Genomic DNA, 23679 nt, shown 5'->3' with positions numbered 1-23679 from the left:
AGTACATAACACTGTTGGTCTGAAACAAAAAATGAAGTTAAGAAGAATTTCAGGATACAGGCTACACTTTGAACCAAGGAGATGATAATCAAGCTTTTTGGGGCGAGATTTTACCACCATGATAATTATGTTAAATAAATATTGCATTCATTAAGTGAAAGGGATTGAAAGTAATTTTTAATCTAGTCCTCAGCAAAGCCATGCATAACTTTAAGGTTTAAGTGCAGTATTACTAAATAAATAGTTTGTTTTTTCTCAGGAATCAGTGGGTGTGTAATGTGAGACCCCTTTAACACAATGAAAACCTGAAAACTCTGTAGAACAACAGAAAAAAGTTTATTGTTCTTGTTATTTAACATGCAATTCACACATTTTTTTTTTTTTATAAAAAGGAAATTTTGTTTTTCCATCTTCCATTTTTAAACGAGGACATTTTATATTAGATAAACAGCAAACTAACATAATAACAACACTGCGTAGGTGATATCAAAGAAGCTGCTTTAGGCTGGTACCCCCTTTACACAAAATAGCTCAAATTTAACAGTAAAGCTGTTCTACTTAGCACATACATCAACGTGGCACCAATTTGCTATGAATAGAGGATGAAATACCGGGTTCAACTTGACATTTTGCTGTGCCATAGATAGCTGCAAAATTTAGAGGCGCAGCGAGCGCATGAGAGAAATGTAAGTATGCAGAATTGTTTCTTTTGCTGAATATGCTGTACACAACACCAAGACAACCATGCATCACACTAATTGGCCTGGTCACAGGCCAACTTATACTGTGTCACACTGTTCTGATAAAAAAAAAAAAAAATGCCCCCCTCATAGATTAAACAAATAAGCAAACAAACTAGCGCATGAGGTATGGTTTAGTTTCACTCCGTCTCCTGGTTTTGACACGTTGCAGAACCCTGCAGTGCAGCTTGGCACATCACAAAACACTTTCCAGTTGACTGCATTATCTGTTGTGACGAGTTAGAAAAAAAAACCCCTCTCTCTCTCACACACACACACATGCAAACACACACAAATGCAGGACACCGGAGGCTGACAGGTAGTTTGCAAAACCTAAGCCTTAATGACAAGCCAAAGGAATAAATAAAATTCCGGAAGGTTGTTCAACAAAGTTCAAAGAAAACAAGTAAACTGAAAGCTAAATTTGCAAGGAACACAATAAAAAACCACTAGTATCAAAATAGAGGAATGCAGTTTAGGATTACACACAAAGGCTGACACAACCAACAAGGGACTGGACTGTAAATGCACAGAAAACTATCAGGTAAGCAAGATGCAAATGAAGGAAAAAAAAAACCCCCAAACAACAGACAAAAAGAAAGTTTGGTAAAATAAAACTGAAAGAAATGACATGAATACGCAGAGGGGGGAAAATTAGCTCTAAAGAAAGAGCAGGGAAGTGATCTTACAAAATCAAAATTACAATTAAACCCCAAACCCTGACAGTTTTGTCTTAACGTTAATGCAAATGAGATGACAGCAAATCTTAGTACTGGGTATTACAGAGGCTTTAAATGATGACACTGTGCTGTGTGCTATGCTACATAAGCAAACACAGGTTTGGATTACAGTGAAGAAGTTTTTGTCTCCTTCCCTGTTTCTCAGTTTTTTGTTTCATTTGTTTTAATCTCCAAACAAATTTTAATTACTAAAGTTAAACTAATAGTTGTGGCTGCTTGAGATCTGACAAGGATGGATCACCCTTATGTTGTGGTCTGGCTAACTCTAGACGGGCCATAACAATAATGTTTTCCCTTTGCAAATGAAATCATCACTTAAAACCTGAACCTTGTATTTACTCTGGTTATCTTTGTCCAATATTCACATTTGTTTGACGATCTGAAACATTTAAGTGTAACAAATATGTAAAAGAACAAAAAAATCAGGAAGGGGGCAAATAGTTTTTTATGGCACCGAAGGTCCAAGGTAAGGCCACACTATCTCTAAAGGGATTAACTCGGCCAACATATGTGAGATGATAAGCTACTGAAAGCAGAACAAAGGTTTGGGAGTGGGACATTTATTTCACTGAATACCTGAAGCACAGGTATGCAACTAGCGAATACAGTAGCGTGCTATGGATGCATTATCTAATTGTCGTGAAAGCTCTATTCATTAAATTCCACTTCTAAATGAATTTTGTTAACACCTCCGTTTTTTTTATGCACCACAGTTCTCATTGCTGTTTCTAAGAGAAGCTGTGGAAGTGTTGTGGAATATTTGCCTGTGATGTATACCTTTAAAAAAAACACCCAACACTGTTATAATGAAAATAATGTCAAGCCACCTCCTGAATAAAGGGTCCAGAAAGAAATGGTGGCAGACCTAGCTCGGTTGATTCAGAGGGGCATGGCATTGTGAGGCTTTGATTATGCTGCAGTTGCAAAACATTGAGGTAATCTTGTTCTACCCGAGCATTCAAGTCTGCCACCAAACAAAGGCATGCTTAAAGGGGAACCAGTAATTGCTGTCACAGGTAGCGGTCAAAAAATACAGCCGCCCCTAGCGTCCCTGCCTCTCAACGCTTTGATGGCCCAAACTGCATTAGGGAGCGAGATAAGCTTGTTAAAGCACGGCCTCTCCTCCAGCCCCCACCTTCTGTTCTTTCCTCCATCACGCTCTCAACCCCGTTCTCTCCTCCACAAGCTTTTAACCCAGACAAACTAGGAGCGTGTGAAGTCTTTGTAGCAATCTCTGAATGCTTGTGGCGTACAATTTACAGAGAAGTGAAACACGAGAATCTATTTTAGGATTTGGCTTTCTGAGTCTGAGATTACAAAATTAGATTCATCTCATATCTAAGCTCTCAGTATTACCAGAACCATGAGCCGCAGAGGCAATAGGGAGTAACTGACAGGGTCAGTTACTTATTTGTACTTTGTCTTTGATGGCTTTGTGCAAAGTGGAAATGTTTGTACACTTCTGTCAGAGAAACACTTATCTCTCCCGCTCATTATGAGTTGGTATTTAAATGTCCTGTTTGTATTGAAATGGTTTTGCCACTGCAGGATAAAGAAGATTAATGCAGCGAGAGGAAAGCTTAATAAGGAGCCGAATATGTCCCGCTTTTCTATATTATGAATACAGTACGTGCACATATACAGCAACCTGCTAACAGTCTTCGTCCAGCTGTGCTGATTTAACTGTATGCAGCGAAGACTCGTTTAATCTTTGCAGCCTAAGGGAGGTGTTGTGTCTTTGTGTATACTGTATATTTAGAGGGCAGAATTCAGAATTCAACTCACAGTCATGAGGCGGATAGTGCTACGGCCCATGAACCCCACAACAGGGCAGCTATCATTAAAGCTTAAAGATGCAACAAGAACATTAAAAAGTGCTTTTCTGTCTACAGGAAGTTTCCACATACCTGTAGGAGGTTTGTTTACTTACTCATGAAAACTTAAACAATGCACTGTATGCTTCATGTGATCACGCTGAACGTGAACATCTTGTCATATTACTACAACTCAGTTGGTAGCATGATAAAATAGCACATGGCCTGGTAAGGAGACCAGGGCAGTGCTGAGAAAAAATCAAGTTGAATTGTGTCAAGTTCAGCAGTCAGAGAAAAATGCACGTGTGATGCAATTAAGAACAAATTAAAATCTGTTTCACGTATTACAGGCATAATAACAGTCAAAATTGCACTGGGGCAGTCAGTCCTGCATATGTTAATTGGTAATGTTAATGGCTCTCATTGCTAATGAAACTTAGCATTAAATTGAATTTGTTATCACTGTTTTAGGCGTGTGTTGTTTGATTTTAATCTCACCTTTAAGAAAGAAAGACCACCATCCAATGTACGATTTATGTCACAGCTACCCTGAATTACGAGTATTGGCAATTACCAAAACCCTTTTTTCATGTTTTTGTAATGGTTAATCCACCAGTATGTGCAAGCGCTGAAATCGAAAAGAGATTTTTAATGCTAAAATCGAATTATTAAAATACAGGAGACAGAGCTGGTGGTGTTAAGATTTTAGTTGGGAGTAGGGATGTTCCTGGTGACTAATTTCTTAGTCACAAGGGGAAAAAACTGACTGAGTAGTTTAAAACCACGAAACACTGAGATATTAAGTTAAATTTGAGAACCGTTTAATGGAAAATGTCAAAAACTAATAACAAAGGTATTTTAAACTATTTGTCACATTCTTCAATAATGCTGCTTAACTGTGGAAAAGGAGGAAAAGAGGAAGACCTCAGAGGTGGTTCATGTAGAGAAGGAGGACATGCAGAGGGTTGGTGTGACAGAGGAGGATGCTAGAGAAAGAGGCAGTCGAAAGAATAAGATTATATACACAATACTGTAAAAAACATAAAAGACGCCTTACAAATCTGACAATTACACTCGTCAGTCATCTGCAATTGTACAGTTTTTACCACTGGATGTTTGATGTATTTTTGTAAGAATTCAATCCAAACAAAGCCACCTAATGTCACAGTGTACCTTTTTGTGGACTGATATACATTGGACTGAGTAATCACAGCAGACAGTTGAACCACTGTGGATGTTTGTAGACTGTTCCTGCTGTTTGCTGATGCGAAGTCAAATAAGGGAGCCATTACACAGAGAAATGGCCCATTTGCTTTGAGTTATGTATGAGTTATCAGAGAGGCAGCTGGTGACATGTAATACCGTCTGAAAACAGCATAACATGCCAAATGGCAAACACTTTTATATACTGGTTCAAACCACCTGTCTCCAAAAAAGATCTTTAATCCAAAAAGCACACATGAAATTACAAAAAAAAAAAAAAAAAAAAAAAAAAAAAATGAGGGATGAGACTGCAGGCAGACAATTTCCAGACAGATGGTTCAGTGAGTACAGCACCTCTTTACTGAGAGCAAAAATGAGCCTGTTTGTGTTATGATACCTTTCTAAGCTTAAAGATGTGCCACTGCACACAGAGGTGAGCTGGCTAAGCCTATTTCATAAAATGAACCACTGGTCTGAGTCTTGCTGAGCTGACGAAGTTTTTTTTCTTTTCTCTGTATGACAGCACATTGTCCCAGTACAATGAAAGTGAAAATGATAGCATAAAAAAAATAAATTGCAACATATTTACGGCTTTACAAATCACCTTTAAATTTCTGAAATGTGAATATCATATATCAGATATATTTGTTTATTATTGTAAAAATGTCAGCATATAAAACCAACATGAGAAAAAGTTTTATTGTAAATAAAACAGAAATGCATGACACACGCTCACGCAGGATTAGTGACTGGCTTGGGTGACAAATACACAGTATATATCTGGGGAAGTGTTAGCTTGTCCATAAATGTACACTTCATTGTTAGGTGATTTGTTTGATAAAATACTGTTGTCACTAACTCTAATCAGCTCAGATTATATTGTTGTATTATATAATTTAAGGGAACAATAACTCACCTAATGTTACACCTCTGTTTATGTTACCTAAGGAGGTCTCCTGCTCCACGAGTGAATTATGACTCATTCTCTTCTCGTTCCTCCTCGTGGATGCGCACAAACCCACGCACCAGCGCTCAATCAACTTCACTTTTTCCTTGTGATGTTGTTTTCTACTCCACAGTGCAGTACAAATGATCACTTTTTGTGTTTCGGTTACCATCTGTCTTACGCAGCCATGTTATATAGAATTATATAGAATCAAGTCTACAAGCTAACAAGCTCCCTGCATTAGCACGCAGACCGAGATGTGCGTACTCCTACAAATTTCAGTATGGCTCGTGCACACACACACTCACAGATAGTGGATCCTCCTTTCTTACACCTTTTGTGACCGGGGTGGTGGGATGTCAGAAGGTATAAATGGCTGCTGAGTTCTCACACACTGAAAGGAAGGTTTGCAGGCAGTTTGAAGCTGCCCTGGAGCATTTAGCATACAAAAGTCAATGTCACAGAGGGAAAGCATAACAGGCTGGTCAGTGTGGCTGTGACCGTTCACACTTGGGCGTAAACATTTTTTCTTTTTTAATTTGACTGGACTATACTGATTTCAAAAGTCCTAAATGTCAAAATAAGAATCAAATGCAGTCGCCTGAAAGAAAAATCTTCATGTGCCGTGTGTCTTTGTCGCAGCGAGTCAGCTGGTTGGCTGGTCAAAGCACATCTTACAGCCAAAATGAGAGGGAAGCAGTAACTCACAGTGAATTGCAAACACACAAATTTGAAAGGCAAACAGTTATACATGCCATGAACATTGCATGCATTAAACATCCTCCCCTGCACTCTTCTCACTCCTTTCTCTCTCATCTTCCTGGCAGCGCTCTCGAATGAAGCAATGCTGCATGTAACTGAATTTAAATTCTTTGTTGCTAAAAATAAATAATTTTGTTTGTACATCTTATCTAGCGACACCAGCAGTATCATTTCCATTTATCCGGTGAATGCTAATGTTGCTAAAGTTAGCATTTCAGCATGTCTGGTAAGCCTCGATCGTGTTAATTTAAGTCAATTTTAATTGCTACGGTGCCAAACATCGCTGGCATTTCACATTCAGGGAGTAGGGGTCCTTGTGTTTTTTCCCTGGTATTTTCCCAAAGTTCAATAAGCAATTTTTGGTAGCAAAAAGAAAAAAAATAGATGAAAACAAAAGGCGAATTAGAAATCTCCCAGACATGACAAGTTCTGACTGTCAAACTTCAACCTTTACCCTCAATTGAACCTCCAAATGTGGACTTGGACTCTATCAGCCAAACCTGACAGAATGGCAGCATGAGAAGTTTTATCCATAAATGTATCCATATTAGATACATAATAAATCAGAGCGCAAGACCAGAATATCGGTAGGGTGGATGTACTGGCGAAAATAAGCTGTTTGCTGATATTTCAGCATCAGAATTTCTAACAGGAGATAAATGAACAGTTCAAAAGTAAAGAAGAGACACTTCATTTTTTCATATTACTTGTCATCTTTAAAGTGATGTTGAACAAATGTTTTCCAGACTTTCTGATGTTCTTTCTTTAATTGTGCCTGGCCATTTTATGAGGAATGTACTTTAGTGGGGTTAAGTTTATTGGTGATTCTAAATTGCCCATAGGTGCGAATGGTTGCCTGTCTCTGTGTGTTAGCCCTGCGACAGACGGGTCCAGGGTCTACCTCGCCTCTCGCCGTATGACAGCCGGGGTAGGCTACAGCCTCCACGTAACCCTGATAACGGCAAGTGGAAGAGAATGGATGGATCTTTAGGCACTTTGTTACTAGGAGCCTTTCACAAAAATGGATAATTTGATCAATTCAGTTTTATTTACAGTATATAGCGCCAAATCACAAAAACAATTGTCTTAAAGAGGCAGCTGTATAAGGTAAAGAAAAAAGAAACGAGTGTAAGGGAGAAAAACCAACAACAATACAAAGAAAACAGAGAAAAGCAGTGTGGGACAGAAAATGGAGCATAAGAAAGCCAACATCCAAAGAAGAGCTTTGGATTATGGACAAGAAGCCTGCAGAACTATTCCTGAAGACTACTTAAAGAAATTACTAGAAAACTGCCTAAGAGAGTTCAGGCTGTGTTGAAGAATAAAGGTGCTCATACCAAATATTGACTTTTAATCTCGTTGGAATTGTGCAAACTCTGATGGTACAAATATCCAGGCTATACCAAACTTGCTTTGTATTAGGCGCCTCAGGCTAGGAAGATACTCCAGATGTCTAAGGAATGGTCCTTCATATTCTTCATATCATTTTATTTTCCACTTTATTTCCTTATTAAAAAATATTTTTTAAGGTTTTAGAACATTGCACTGCATTTTTTCCCCCATTTTCCTAGAACAATACACAGAAATGAGGGGTGGCTAAAGACTTTTTCACAGTACCGTATCCTATAGCCATAATTTATTAAAATACTGGTGGTGGTCAGCGGTACCCCTCAGCTTCCTGGTAGATACACTTACATTACTAATTTCAAAATGCTAAGTGACTTTCTTCTCGAGTAACCGCATCTACAAGATTTGAGAAAATCTGACCTTTGACCTCAACCTTGAGGTTAAGGTCACTGAGATTCTAACTCTTCCGAGATTTTTAGTAGCTACACCTATGGTATCAACTTAAAAGTCTTACTCGTTCTTGAGTTATTGCATTCACAAACTTGGGTGTTCATGTTGCCCGCCTGCCTGGCAGGGTGATGGCAATATCGCATCGTTTTACGGAGTAAAAACTATTTGATAAATTAGTAGTGAAATATGACCATCCGCCTTACAGTCACAGCTTGAAACAAAAAAACCTGCAAGGTCAGCTTTTTTTAGACCTCATTCATCCAATCCACAACTTCAAAGCACAGCTCCATGCTTTAAAGGAGAAAGTGCATATTCAGATTATTAAATGATTATTTAATTTCCATTCTTTGCTCTAAAGCAAAGTCAGACTTTAATCAAAGCAACCGGCTTAGAGCACAAGCACTGCTATCTGAAAAGGCCTCTTTCAGAAAACTTGGAGCACATACTGTAGCCATAAAACAGATGGAGCCTCACTTCAGCATGTCAAGTTAAGTCTAAATGGTTGCACCGATGCAGGGAATTGGTCATGGCAAAAGGAAAGAAATCAACCATGGTCATCTGGATCATTTAGAGCTATTACGGCACGGAGAACATCATCTGTAGCCAGATGCTTCCCATGTCAGAATGAGTGAAGTGTGGGAGTTGGATCCACACGCGTAAAAAATGGTCTTGATGGTGCACTAGTAAGGGACTTGGGGAATTTCACACTCTGTTTAATGCTCACTGTGGCTAGACATCTGATGGACACTTACTCACAGCGAAAAATCTAAAGCATTCTGTCTCCTTGTGTGATCTTGACCGAACTCAAATCTGTAACTCACTCTGGTGGGAAGAGAACTCCTTACTGTTGAAATATTAAGCAGGCGTAAAAAATGTAAAATGATTTAATAACCTAAAGAAAGGTTTTCCATTTTATCGCTGATTACTCTTTCTGGAGGTAGTGCAAACGAGGTTGCAGTTTAAAAAATAAATGTTTACTCCGAGTGCTGCACTTATATCTCATCATACCACTTTCCCCGCTTCCTTCTCCTCCTTCTCACACGGTATATGAAATATTCATATCAAATTCTCACACATATGGACATATATAAACACACAGTGCACAAAATGGAAGAGAAGGAGGACATCGTAAGCAATAAAAAGAGGAAGTGATGAAATTAAAAAACACATTTATGGACATAAGTGCATACTGCAGTATCATATCTACACAGCCACAGCTTGGCTTCAGACTATTCTAAATTTATCATGATACTCTAGCATGTAGCAGTCCTCCTTAAATCCAGTCCATACTCTCCTGAGTGGATATCATGTCTGATTTAAGTGTACAGATGTGAGTAGCGGATGCCCCTGTGTGCCAAGAGATGGCTTCCAAACACGATGAAACCACAAGATACACATGCAAAACACAGCGAAACTCTGCTGCACCGATTTAAGATCTGGCACCTTCACTTCTGACAATTCCTGCAGAACCACGGCATGCTCTGCTGCCGACTCATGAATCAATCATCCCGGGATAAAACAGACAAATGCATCCTGCGTTAGGTCAGAAGGAATGAGAGAAACAGAGGAAGAAAGAGAGAGAGGATGTGGTGCTGAAGGATAAGATGGCTTCCTTTGATAATAAGAACAAATGAGTTATTTTACACAGATTTTAGACCTGGACATTTAAGGATGTGGTGGGAGGGAGGAAACGCTAAAAAGAACACAACCAAATGAAACAGAGAAGCAGATGGATTTACCATTCCTTCTATAACTTTATTTGGAAGCTAATTGAATCAGCACACTAGCTGCAGGGAATCTGAATAAAATAGAGCCAAGAAAGAGTCGTATTGGACAGGGTGGAAGTGAGGCTCGGACGATAACGCTTCCACTGAATTTACATCGGGCATGTTTTCGGCTAGTGTGCAAATTGTTTTTGAGTTCATGGATAATGGTGTCAAAATAATAGAATTCGCAACATCCATCCATCCATTTGCTTCCGCTTATCCTTTTCAGGGTCGCGGGGGGCGCTGGAGCCTATCCCAGCTGTCATAGGGCGAAAGGCGGGGTACACCCTGGACAGGTCGCCAGTCTGTCGCAAGACTAACACATAGGGACAGACAACCATTCACACCTAGTGGCAATTTGGATTATCCAATTAACCTATCCCCACAAGCTGCATGTCTTTGGACGGTGGGAGGAAGCCAGAGTACCCGGAGAGAACCCACGCAAACACGGGGAGAACATGCAAACTCCACACAGAAAGACCCCGGCCTGATGGTGAACTCAAGACCTTCTTGCTGTGAGGCAACAGTGCTAACCACCGTGCCACCGTGCTGCCCAGAATTCGCAACATATGTGAGAAAAATGTTTTATTTTTGAATCAACAGTTACTTTTTATGTCTATTCAGATTATATTATAGTTGGGTAGCCAGCAGTTACATATGCAGTAGCAGATGTGTCCCATCTGACATGCTTTTTCTACTGAAGTCTGATAAGAGCCCAGAGCGATTCCATTTAATATTCAACAAAAAAAAAACAAACAAAAAAACTTCCCCACTTGTAAAATCATTCACGCACCGCCCGTAGCTACACGGTGCAAATTTCAATTTGCCTTTCTGCAACTGAGATGGCACGTCAGCGCTGGCAGTGGGATTTGGAGCAGCGGTCATCTGTTAACATGGCTTTCAAAGTCAGAACCAGCAGGCAGTGCCGCAGCCCAAGTTTAGGCAAGCACGACTAACAAATAAAACTAAGCAAAATAAATATTTACGCAGAAAAAGGATCGGCTAATATTATGTTGGATAAAATCCCCATCGACAAGCGTGGCTGCAACCTGGCAGATCACTGTTCATAGTTCATGGTTATGTGCTTCTCAGCGGCATCTGAAACAGAAACCGATCGGAGATGTTTTCCCTGTAGCAGTCGCTTTCTTCAATTAGTTCAGAAAGAAACTTAGCTACAGGCGCCGCTCCTATCGATTCGGTTTTGTATTTAGTGCAGTAGGACAAATAACGATAAAAAGCTGCACAGCCGGGAAAAATAAAGAATGTGATTAGAATGCTGAATAGTCCAATCTGCAGGGACAAGTGCCTTTATCTAGTTTCAACCAGATCAATATGACAGTAATAAAAAAAATGCTGGATTAAGAGGACACCACGTTTGTGCTGCCTAATATTTGTTGCAAAAAAAATCTTCCAATGCAGAGGGGATCATACTTGAAGGACAGAGAAGACAGCGACTCACCCTTTAAAGTTCCCAGTGAGTTCTTACTGTCTCATGCAAGTATTTGCAACAAAGTGCTGGTCTTTTGTTCTTGAAATAAAGACATGATCATTGCCATGCTAGACAATAAGAATCCCTCTTAAATCCTTTCATGCCACAATGCCTTTGCTCTCTCAGTTGCAGCTTTTCTGTTTTTTTTTCTTTTTTTTTTTTCCTTTTTTTTTTTTTTTAGAAAGGACACACTTCATCTTTGCTGCATAAACACTCAAGAAGAGATGAGAGTTTCAATGGGACAAATTAAAGCCATTCTCCTCTGTGGATGGATGAGACAAACACCCAGCTAATTCTATTGATTAAAAGAAATAGAGTTTGCAGTCAGCAGCGCTGTATTTGAAGCAGCAATTTGATTAGGAAGCTGCGCTCGGCAAAATTGGTGAAATGATAATACCCGGTTTGATTATATCAAATGCAGGCTCACAGGCACTGTGCAGGACTCAATCTTGCATCACATTTACTTATTGTGCGCTCTTGTCTTTGACCCACATGAGAAAAAGTGTGAAGTGTCAACGTGTAAAATGCTTTATGAACGAACACTGTGGGTGATTTTCTTCAACAGTATATTAATTAATGCACTTTATTACAAGTGCATTTTGAATTGCACTATAAATTACACTCATAGAGGTTTAAAAATTGATGAATGCTTTTAAAGAGTAAATAAAAAATTGCAGGATTATAATCATTCACTACTATATCTGAAATTAATTTACTGACTTTAATGTAATTTTTCTGCTCCTATTACAAAATTCACTCTAATGAAACAACGGATATCCGCAGATGTGTTTGTGTGTTTATTTAGACTTTTGAGATGCACTGATGCTGTCAAACCAGGTAAGTGCAGTGCCTTCTTTTGGTGGGATATCACACGCCTTTTTTGAGATATCATTTTAATTCCTTAGTTTATAAATACAACATTACCAACTGCAACATTGACCTTTACTGAGGTTAACCTGTCTGTGAGAGTGGGTGAGATAAAGACAAGCTAAATGACAACATAACAACATTTATTTGATCTTATTTACCACTGTTTGTTAGGAAATGCAACCCATTAAAAAGTTACACTTTCTGGTAAAAATCATGAATACTGCTTTTAGCAAAATGTTTTTTTAATCTAAATATTTGCTTACTGAGTGTCCTGAGTGCCTTTAATCATCTATCCATCTATCTATTTGAACAAGTCACCATTCTGTCTCAGGGCGTACACAGAAAGGCAACCACTCACGCTCACATTCACATCTATGGCCAACTGAGAGTCACCGGTTAACCCAACATGCATGTCTATGGACTGTGGGAGAAGCTGCAGTACCTGGATAGAATAAGCAAACCCGGGGCCTCGTTGCTGTGAAGCAATGACGCTGTCTGCCACACCACCGCCCCTGTAATAATCAACCACCCACAGCAAGCAGGGTTACTATGACTGAACACTGAGAACATTAACGAAACCGAGAGTGCTTCATGAATCTCAAGATGAGGATAAGGCGAGAAGAAGAACATCTGAGTAACAGCTGAGCAACAGACTGTTCATCCCATTTAAACGTTGGCTTGTATCTATCTGAAGTGCTGCTTGTACTGTGCCTAGCCTTAACACGACAAGACTAATCTCTCACATTCATCCTGCTGGGAGTCTCCTCCGGTACTGTATAACCACTGCCATTCCTTTTTGGTGCTGATGGACTTTGGATTCCAGACGTGCTTCATATTAAGAGCATTGGACCATGAATTAAATATATCCACTTGCCTCAGATGAACAGTGCTTAGTGGCTTTTACGCTTCTCTCTCTGGAAATCTTACTTGCTTAAAAGCCATTAATACTGTACGAAATGCCTTAAGTAATGCTAAGGTAGTATTGCCATTGTCTCCATGACATTGAGGGATCCTTTAAACTTTTGAAGTGTTTCTTAAGTATGCAAATCACAAAGAGGTACTCAATAGAGTGAAAAGTATTTTTTTTTCCATTAAAAAACATAGCAGTATAACCGGATCACTAACTCCTGCTACAATATGACTTTTTAAGGTCCACGAATTAAAGCAATGCTCATTTAAATCGAGAAGACTTCAGACAAAAAGCTCAGCTAACCTGCTTCTTTTCATGCCGGTAATGTCTTCTTCTTCCTAGGTCAGGACTGCTCTTTCAACATGGATCATTTCTTGTGATTTAAACAAGGAAATGGTCAAAACCACCAATTACTGCTATCAACAACCATATACAAAGTACTGAGTCAAACTGTTCACATAGCCTGGTATTTATTTCATACTGATTCATGAATGAAGGTAATAGATAAAAAATATAAACCAGAACTTGATGATGCAATCTGCTGTCCTACTGTCTCGCTATTTTCAAGGTGGCAGACTGGAACTTTGTCAAAGCCAAAAAGCTGGAGAGGGAAAACTATCTCCTGGCTGGCCTTCATCATTTTTAGTGAGCATTGACTACACAGACTCATTTAGCCAATGTCAAGAAATAAATGGCTGCAACCCAATTCTGTCATATACCTGTAGTGCTTTATGATAATTTCCAACTTCCCAAACCTCCTGTACTGGTAGTATCAATCCAAATTCTTAGGATCAACAGAGAAGATGAGAGTGCAATAGCTTTTTTTTTAAACTGATACTTGATTTCTGCACATAATATTGGCATTGAGGAAATGTGTGCTTGTAAACTAGTGCTACCTTGATCTCAGCTCTCTTTGGCAGTTCTTTAACTTGTTACCCCATCTTTGTTTGTAATCGCCCAATGTGTTTTCTCCTCGGTCCCACGTGCTCCAACAGAGAGGCACTTCTCCCCCCCATGAGTACCCAGTACTTCACCTGCTGCACTTTCAATATTTACCTCATCAGCATCTGCCTAAGTAAACCCGCACTATCATAGTTCACACTAATTATGTGTGCTCTGCTCTGCATGTTAGTTTATGGTTGCTCATTTTTCTTTCTTTTTTTTTTTACGATCCTGCAACATCAATGCTCTTCATTCAATAAGCCCGTGTTACAAACTAAACAGTGATAATATCTGGGCAAATCTGTCTAATACAGAGTAAACAGATGGATTGGTGTGATTTACTTACAGAAACCACAGAAACTCTGAAGCACTGATGCTGTGTTTGAATCCATAAATGCTAATGCTAGACTCTAGGTTTAGATGTAAATAATAATATCAGACACAGGCCTATGGTTTTCTTTGGTTTTCTTATTTTTGATGATTGCTCACAAGACTAAAGAAAAAATGTTTTCTTCTTGTTTTTGTTTCCACTAAAACAAAAACCTTGCAATGATTAGCTTTGTTGAGGTTGACTCTCCATTAATAGCATTACTTCATGTATCTGATTTTCATTTGGTCAAAGGACCTTAAAGGATACATATTTGATTTTATTTATTTATTTTATTTTCCTTGTGACACTGAGTGGAAAGACACTACAAAAAAAGGTTTATTATTTAAAATTGTGTCAAATAAATGTGTTTATGTTAAGTAAGTGTGGTGTCCATTGTGTGCTGGAAGCCTTATTGTTCCTGTGGTGGAGCAGCTACTACCAATCTCCTTTACGAAACTAGCCTCGGACGGGGGATATAGATATTTGGGACGCATTTGATTTCTTGTAACCTATTTCTAGAGAAACTGTGATTCTGGGTTAAACATCGGGGTGAAATTGATGACACCGACACCTAGTGAACTGCCCAAGGTCAACAGTCCTGATTTCCACGCATTAAAGGTTTGGCGTAAGTACAGATTGCGTTACACCTGCATCTTATTTTCATTTTTATTCTTAAAATTTACAGCAATAGGAAAATGAAAAGGATTTCCATTTATTGTAAATAACTACTTGTGGTCCACCTGCAGTTTTTTCACAGCCTACCAGTGAGCTGTGACCCATGCTTTTGGAGTAGTTGGTCAAGCACATGGTGACTCATCAGTGTAAAAAGGATATGATGTTACAGCTGCTACAACACCACTGCATTAAAGAAACAGTGTATATATTAGCAACAACCACTGTTTGCCGAGTAAACCATTAGCGCCATTATTAAAAAGAGAGTTACTGTACTTCTTTCAAAGTTTTCACACAAACCTCGCTCACTCTGCATCATCAGAGGCAGAGGTGATTATCAGGGTGCCACAGCCGCACACCACACGTATTCATCATTTTAAGGAGATAATTGGGTGTGAAAACCATGGAGACGGGGGATAACAAATGAACCACAGACCGGAATTGCGTTCATAACTTGTTTTGTAACCTTTGCTGGATACAAATAAATCTAACAAGTTGCAAACTAAGTGATGTATTTTGTGCTATCTATGTCTACACAAGGCCATGCTTACACTTGTTTCACTAATGTACTGTATGGTTACATTTAATGATTATTTACTTGAGCCCATTGCAATGTAGTTACCCAATATTAGGAATAATCTAAGAAAAAGTTGCAATTCCTTTGTAGAAGAGTTTTACATTCCTGTTTAAATTCCTGAAGGTTCTGTGACTTCTAAGTGCAAAGGCATGTCAATACCAATACTGCAGCTGAGTGTCAACAAATAACCAACATACAAATAGCAAGAAAATGTAAAACCTCCTCAGTGCCGCCTATGACAGAGATACAAATGGAGAATTCAAAACTCTTGCCAAGTCATTTGTTAACCGCAACCAAATTAAATATGAGGGAAGAGACAATCCCACTTCATTCCAGCCTTGTGTACTTGTTTCTCTGGGGCTTCTTTATCATAATCCACCATAAAAACTCTCCACAGTCCCGAGCAGTGCTTGTCAGAAAATTTGCAGTACACTTGTTGCTTTAACAGAACAGTTATGAAACTGAAAAGTAGCAACTGTCTCTCTATCACGTTCTCTCTGCAACATGGACATTTTAATGTGCATAATTAACTAATCAGCTTATGCCAGCTCGAAACATTTGGCAGCCTCGTCTGACAGCTTCAGCTCCTCTCTTGAAAACATCTTGAAATTTTCTGGTTTAGTCTCCCCGTGTGTAATTTTATCCCCTGTCAGAACAGAATAGCTTCAACTTGGAAGGTGACCAAAAGGTCCAGCTCTTGGTGATTTTTTTTTTCTTTACTTAAAAGCTTTCTGTCGCAAAATGAAAAGGAATATAATAGCCTTAATATTTTTTATATTAAGGCTGTTGCTAACTTCAGAATGTTAACTGTGCAGTTAGATCAAATGATGATAATAGACGTGCTTACTAGGTGGGGAAATGTCTTACTATTTAGGGCTCCACATTGGTTGGTTGATATGCTCTCTCCAGAACAAAGTCTTACAGGCTTGACAATTGCCTGTGTTACTTTGATAAGGAAGAAGGCGCTAGATCAGTGGCCCTCCAGGTTTCAGCAGTTATTTTTGTGTAAAATATATCTATTCAATTTCAGATTCGCCCACCCTAATGTAGAGTGATAGATTAGGTCTAACTTTACAAACATTTACAGCTGCTGAACATTTACTTTGAGCTGTCCTCAAACTAAATGGCTGCATTTCTATTGCAAACAACAGTTTAACAGCACAGTAATTTGTGCTGTGATTTTCCAGCAACTTTCTCTAGGACTCGCTGTGTCTTTGAATGTAAATGTGTTAGGTTTGGCATATTTGGGCATAGTTGGTCTAAAAACTGTTTTACTTAGCCACGGCTGAGGTAATGCTACAGATATCTCAGCTTTGGGTACTGAGTGGTGATTATTTATCAGTCTGAACATAGTAAACTGTTCCTGTACTGAGTGCAAGGTGACATCAGGCTTGACAAATGTGCATTTATTGTTACCTCCCTCCTACCCATTGTCACAGCTGATTGACCTGGAATGCCAATATCTATTAGAAATGTGTGGGTATTCTGATAAGAAAAAAAGGCCTTCTGACAAAATCTGTGCATCATCATGTCTTTTCTGTTGTATACATTAAGCCAGACCTTCCATAAGTGTGTGTGTGTGTGTGTGTGTGTGTGGGGGGGGGGGGGGGGGGGGGGGGGGGGGGGAACAAAACGCTTGGACACTGCTAGCACGGGGCGCCCACAGAAATGCAAAGCAGGAGATGAAGCATTGCTGAATATGTTTCCAAACCAACTTCATTCTAAGCCAAAGACTAGAAAATATGGTGAAGCATATCTTCCCTTTGGTTTCACCTGCACAAGTGCCGAGGTAGGTCTCCCCTGCAGGTTCTCCCTGTGTCGGGAGCAGCGCCGGGCTGTTCAGATCACGGACAAACAGGATCCCACAGTTTTTTATGTTTTTAAACCCATTTTGCACAGAGAGGCATTTTTTTGAAAAATGTATTGATAGCAATGTTGAATATTATTACACAAGAAAAAAAACCCAACTACATGTAAAATAATCACACCGTGCCGCCTCTGCCTTTCTAAATGGAGGGACAGTAACTGCGTGTGTATGTAAGCGTGTAAAACCTGAAGATAGTCAGATTAACAGTATTTTGTCTCTATCTGCCATTCTGCAATTCATCTCATGTAAACAAAAACGTGCGCACAGCGTGACGTGAAAAAAGGCACATACCTTTGACGTTGCGTGATGAACTCTGTATTCCTCGTTGACATGTAAACGCAAAACGTTTTCGGTGATTCAAAACACCGTTTACGTGTGGATGAAATAGATGCGTTTTCAAAAATACCCGTGTAGGTGTGGACATAGCGTAAAAGAGTTAGTAGTTTATTGTATTACTACCTGTAATTTATTGCAGATTACTTGTATTTGCTTAATTGTTTACTAAATGTTTGAGGTGTGAAATAAACCGCAATGGAGCAAAATATGGGCGTGTGTGGTTGGAGGATGTGTTTGTGCGTGCGCGCGTGCATGCGCGAGAAGGGGGAGCGCAAACATTTTTCTTGTAAAACAAGGGGGCCCAGCAAAAAAAGTTTGGGAACCACTGCATTAAGCAATCCATATTATATTAAATTATGTACCCTGATGCATAAAGAGGGTTTTTCACTGTGTCCAATCTGCAAAAGAACAGTTTTCTTGATTAATAGGAATACTTATTTTATCATTAAGGTTGATTAATTCCATTAGTCTGTGAGGTTTTAAGTCATTCAGTAACGCCACTCTGAATCAATTATTTGCCATGGCAACGAGTAGAAAGAAGACAGTGATTATAGCAGGAGCTTAACAAATGCATATAAGATGATCGCTAAATATTCAAAACAGTCATTACCAACAGCCTCATCAACATACTTTACAGTACAGAACTCTTAAATGTCGACTTTTAAAAGCTGGATATTGTATCTGCTCGTGTGCACAGAAATGGTTCTTGGCAATGGAAGCCATTGATTTTCTCACTTCATCTGTATGGCATCTCCTCTTTCCTGCCAGCACAGCATGTAATATGAGACTGCAAGTTTTCTTTTACCCAAAGCAATCAATTTTGCTTAGCCAAACTCCCTAGCATGGATGGAGCCCGCCTAAGTACCTGTCTCCACCGACACACAGCCCTGTGTGCCGTCACCATCTAAAAAAAGCTTTCAGCGTAATAAAAAAACATGTCTGAATCAGAACCCAACCAATCTAATAACAGCCAGACCAGTCGGTATGACTACAGAGCGTTAACTGTGTCACTGATAGGGAGGGGGTATGTGCCAGCAAGTCCGCGAGAAAGGCCAAGAAATCAAAGAAATCACTGATCTTCAATTCCCCGATGAGATAATCCACATCACATTTTCTTCTATGCTATCACTTTCACAGCATGAAGTAAGATCTGGTTTCGCACTTTAAAAGCAAAAAGCGTTTATGACTTTTCTTTTTTGTATGAAAAACAAAAAAAAAGAAAAAATCCAATATATGAGGCCATACGTAAGGGAATTCTAAGCCTGACTGAGCCTTATTGATATCTATCTGAAACTCCCTCAGCCACCATCAATCTCACATATTGTTAAACAGAAAGACTGGGAGGTAAACGTTCACTTAGAGACGTGTCTTGTCCCTTTCAGGAGACATGTTTAGCCTTCACTTCTGTAATGAAAACAAATAGATGGGCTGGTTTCATAGAGATAGAAAGCCTTGGACTGCAGCCAGAGATAACAGGGCGCAACTCTTCCAACTGAGGCAGTGTGGGTGTTGGATTCAGAAAGACTGACATGGAAATAAACAGAATTTACAACCTATTACTGACTGTTTCCAAGAAGGATACTGAGAAGCAGCTAACAAAGGTGGTTTTTTAAGAGATAATTTAATTCTCAACTGGCATGAACAGTGAAGTCCTTCCCTATGAAATATAATTGAATCCATTGGCATGCATTACCATGCACAACCATCAATTATTATGCCAGGGAGGTAAGAGCTAATCCTTCATCAGAATGAAAGCCAGCTATCTGCAAGAACAGGGGTGTCTGTTGTTCATTTTGCTGCTAATACATTGATTTATCTCTACAGTAGCTGCAACAGATAACAGACTTGGCTCAGATTATATCTCACCTGTAGCCACTGCGACTGGTCGCTATGACCAGCTGTCCAAGCGTTGACCTTGCCCTGCTTGTCTAAACGGGCTTTCCCAGGCTCCCAAGTGAACATGTCCATGTTGAGCGTCCTGAAGATGCTGGAGGCTGTGACCTGATAGTCCTGGATATGGCCTGACTTCATACCCAGTGGTTCAGAACAGCCTGGCAACAACAAAAACAGATTGGCTCTAAACTGTTTTTTTTTTTTTTTACATCTAACCCCAGGCCTCCTGAAAATGGATTCAGTGCTGACACTACTTAAAAACAAGAGGAACAACTGTGCAAGAGGCATAGTGGAGTGGATTTCCAAATTCCAGTATGATGCATTTATGATAATGATGGTGATTAGTGTATTCAGTTGGATAAAGAAAGCTCACTCACCTGTTAGCTCACAACCGAGCAGCTCCATGCGTAAAGTACAGTGCCTCCTGCAGACTTGGGGGTAAATGCGCACGTACTGGGCTTCAATGGGAGGGGTGAAGGAGTTGGCTGATGGAGCGTTGTTATCGACATTTCCTCTGAAAATCTGTTGCAAGGGATAAAATAACAGCAGATGGGGGGTGGGGGAGGATGGTGAAGCAGATCAGTTTTCAATAATGTGGCAGTCTATCCGCCGCTGTCTCTAGTGTCTACTCCACGCTCAACAAATTGCTGTCATTCAAGGTCAATGAGCTAGAATTACAGGGAAAAATAGACAATTTGTCGCACCATTTGAGCCAGTAATTCATAAGAACAGTGGTGTGTTTTAAATTAGTGCTCCAATTATATCACGTTACCTTCTGGAGTGTTTCATCCAAATCGCTGAAGATAGCCTGACAGAAACTATATGATTGGAGCGAAAGATGTACAAACAAACATAGACATGTCATAGCCGTGTCTAGCTTTGACTGAGCAAAACAAAAGAGCTCTAAATTAAAAATATCAAAGCCCAGACGTAGAGCATACAAATCTGACAACATATCTGATAATAAGTTTGGAGGTCTGGTTGTTTCGGAGCTCGGCCAAAGAGAGGACAGTCGTGGCTTGCTGTCAGGAATGATAGAATGCTCTGTGGCCTATTTGGTGGCTGTTCATCCCCAAATAGTATAAAAATTCAATCTAGAAGTCATAAAAGTGGAGGGGGGTAAGGGGCAGCAGGATGGGCCTGGTGTGCGCTAGCTAATTAAAAAGCCATCTCATCATGTCCTCCACCCTGTCCTTGACTGAGTGCACAGTCTCTAGTCGATGTGTGCGCATGTATGAGTGTGTATTTCGTCTGTCTACCACAGAACAAGAAGCAATGGGTGACGATGGATGCGTACACCTATGTCTGTGTGCCCGTACAAGTGTCTCACCATATCCTCATCTTTGCCCTTGACTTTGTATGTTCTCCAGGTCTTCCCGTCATCACTGTAGGCTACTTTGTAAGACTTGACGTACTCTGGGCTGCCGATACGCTTTGCACCCTGGGTAATTAGGCCCGTGACCCTCATTCTCCTCTGCAGGTTTATCTGTGGAGTAGAAAAAAACACAGATAGGCTGAAGATGAAATTCTAGCTTTATTTTCAGACACTGTATATAGAGGTGTAAGTGTCTGTGAGCATGCATGTCATCGAGTTCAGTTCACCCCCTTGTATCTTTTCTGTCAGGGCCATCCATCTTATTCTAAAAGTCTGTGTCCAAATAGAACATTTAATCAATTGTACACCCCATATCCAGTCTGCCCACACTGTGCAAACTGTCAATATGGTGCCAGTGTAAAGCAGCTTGGTGAGCCAAGAGGAAAAAGAGGCACTAAGAAAGAGGAAAATGACGAATGGCTTCCATAGATCCTACTCAGCACCCACAAACCAGATTCATTACATATAGACCAATATCTTCAGTAGCTTTCCCTGACAGCTCATTTTGATAAAGTATATGCTCACCGGCCATTTCATTAGGTACACCTTGCTAGCATAACATTGAACCCCGTTTTGCGTTCAGAACTGTCTTAATTATTTGTGGCAATGATTCAGCAAGGTGTTGGAAGCATTCCTCTAAGGTTGTGGTCCATATTAACATCCTTATTTGGTCTGGCATCTGTACAGTGAACTCCTTGTTCTTTTCAAGAAACCAATCTGATATGATGTAAGCTTTGTGAAATGGTGAGTTAACCTGCTAGAAGCAGCCATCAGAAGACACGTAAACTGCGGTCATAAAGAGATCAACATGGTCAGCAACACTACTCAGATAGGCTGTAGCATTTAAACAAAGCTCAACTGGTAGTATCAGTGCCAAAATGTGCCAAGAAAATATCCCCGCCATCATTGCACTGTTGATAGAAGACAGGATGGGTCCATGCTTTTGTGTTTACACCACATTCTGACCCCATCATAGGAGAAATTGAGACTCATCAGACCACACAGTGTTTCTGCAATCTTCTCTTGTTCAATGCAGGTGAGTTCATGTGAATAGTTGTCACAGTTTCCTGTTCATAGCTGACACCCGGCGTGGTCTTCTTCTGCTGTTGCCCGTCTGCTTCAAGATGTTTTCCTGCATATTTTGGATGTAATGAATGGTTATCTGAGTTACTGTTGCCTTCCTGTCAGGTTGAAGCAGGCTGGCCATTCTCCTGACTTCTGCCATCAACATAGCATTTTCAACCAGAGAAATGCTGCTCACTGGATATTTTCTCTTTATGTGGACCAATGTAAACCCAGTAAATCAGCAGTTTCTGAAATACCTGTCTGGCACCAATCACCTTTCTTACCCTTTCTGATTCTCTGTTTAAACTGCAGGAACTCCTCCTGACCATGTCTAAATGGCTAAATGCTCTGAGTTACTTCCATCTAGGGCTGTTCGATATAACGATATATATCGGATGACGATATAAAAACGTCTATCGTTTCATTTTACGCTATCGTTTGTTTCGTGGTGTCGCAAAATAAACTGTTTACGGCAATATTTTTTCATTATTTTGATGGTCACTGTAGTGGCTATAATAATTTCTTAAAGTTCTCTCTTTCTCTTACATTTAATATAACCACACTACAGACAGACAAGCGTTTGTTTTTATGCGTTGTCGTTAGCAACAACGACGGTAAAACCTCCGCGTGTCCGCTTGTTCCACATAAACCTTTCACAATAAAGCTCAAGATCCTGTTGAGACTTTTCCAAATAAACTGAATCACGTGAAAGATGCAGAGTGTTTACGGATGAAAAGCAAAAAAGAGCCACCAGGTGCTAAAAATAAACCTTGGACTCAAACGTTAGAACAGGCTTTTCCCCGCAGCACGCCATGTAATAAATACTCGCAAAGAAAACGGCGGCTGTTACAACTTATGTCTAAAAATGTATAGTTTCATGCATCGGTTAAAACACTCGACTCCAGGTAAGCGACGCCCAGCTGGAAACACTTCACGCAAGTCGAGCTGCCCGAGATTCACAGAATTTACAGAAAATGTTACATTTTTGTGATTTACATCGTTAACGGACGATAGATGTCTTAATATCGGGATATGAGATTTTGGTCATATCGCACAGCCCTACTTCCATCTGATTTCCACATAAAATATTTGGGTTAATAATAACCAATTACACCAGTGTAACTAATGAAATGGCCAGAGGATGCATTTTCAATATTTTCCTGAACATTTTCTTTTGGCAAAGCAGCAGCATGTTTGACAGCGTGTCGATTTTCTAATCACTGGACTTTCTTGGATACAAAGTCTATATATATATATAGAGTGTTTTACAAAAACCGATGGTATTAACGGTGAACTCAAAATAAACAAAGTGTCTCTTTAAGGATCCTGTCTCTTCAATATCAGTGCAGAAGACTTGATGGTGTCAACACCAGCTTGTCTCGGTGATAGTCGCTGACAGAGTTTTACATTTCTGAGGAATACTGATTGACTGGAAGAAACCTCAGCCTATCACACCGGCTGGTTCTTCTTCTCTATTCACAACTGCAGCAAGTTTGAAAGACCTGTGAGTAATATTAGACCCACCACATCTATGCTTCCCTACAG

At 39.8% G+C, this 23679-nt stretch overlaps 1 protein-coding gene across 3 annotated transcripts in view; it reads right to left on the bottom strand.

The window, feature by feature from the left end:
- edil3a (EGF-like repeats and discoidin I-like domains 3a) overlaps positions 1-23679 on the bottom strand; it is a 126852-nt gene that overhangs the window by 15674 nt on the left and 87499 nt on the right. For all 3 annotated transcript variants that reach the window (XM_014414032.3, XM_014414033.3, XM_076890805.1), the window contains 3 exons: positions 21025-21180; positions 20072-20216; positions 19668-19852 (listed from right to left, as the gene is read on the bottom strand). In XM_014414032.3, the coding sequence (XP_014269518.1) occupies positions 19668-19852; positions 20072-20216; positions 21025-21180 (486 nt within the window). The remainder of the gene's footprint in view (positions 1-19667; positions 19853-20071; positions 20217-21024; positions 21181-23679) is intronic.

This window comes from Maylandia zebra, linkage group LG12 (assembly GCF_041146795.1).
Source record: "Maylandia zebra isolate NMK-2024a linkage group LG12, Mzebra_GT3a, whole genome shotgun sequence".
In the NCBI taxonomy this organism is placed as follows: Eukaryota; Metazoa; Chordata; class Actinopteri; order Cichliformes; family Cichlidae; genus Maylandia; species Maylandia zebra.
The sequence above is the reverse complement of the archived record's forward strand: the minus strand, read 5'-3'. Positions and strand labels throughout refer to the sequence as shown.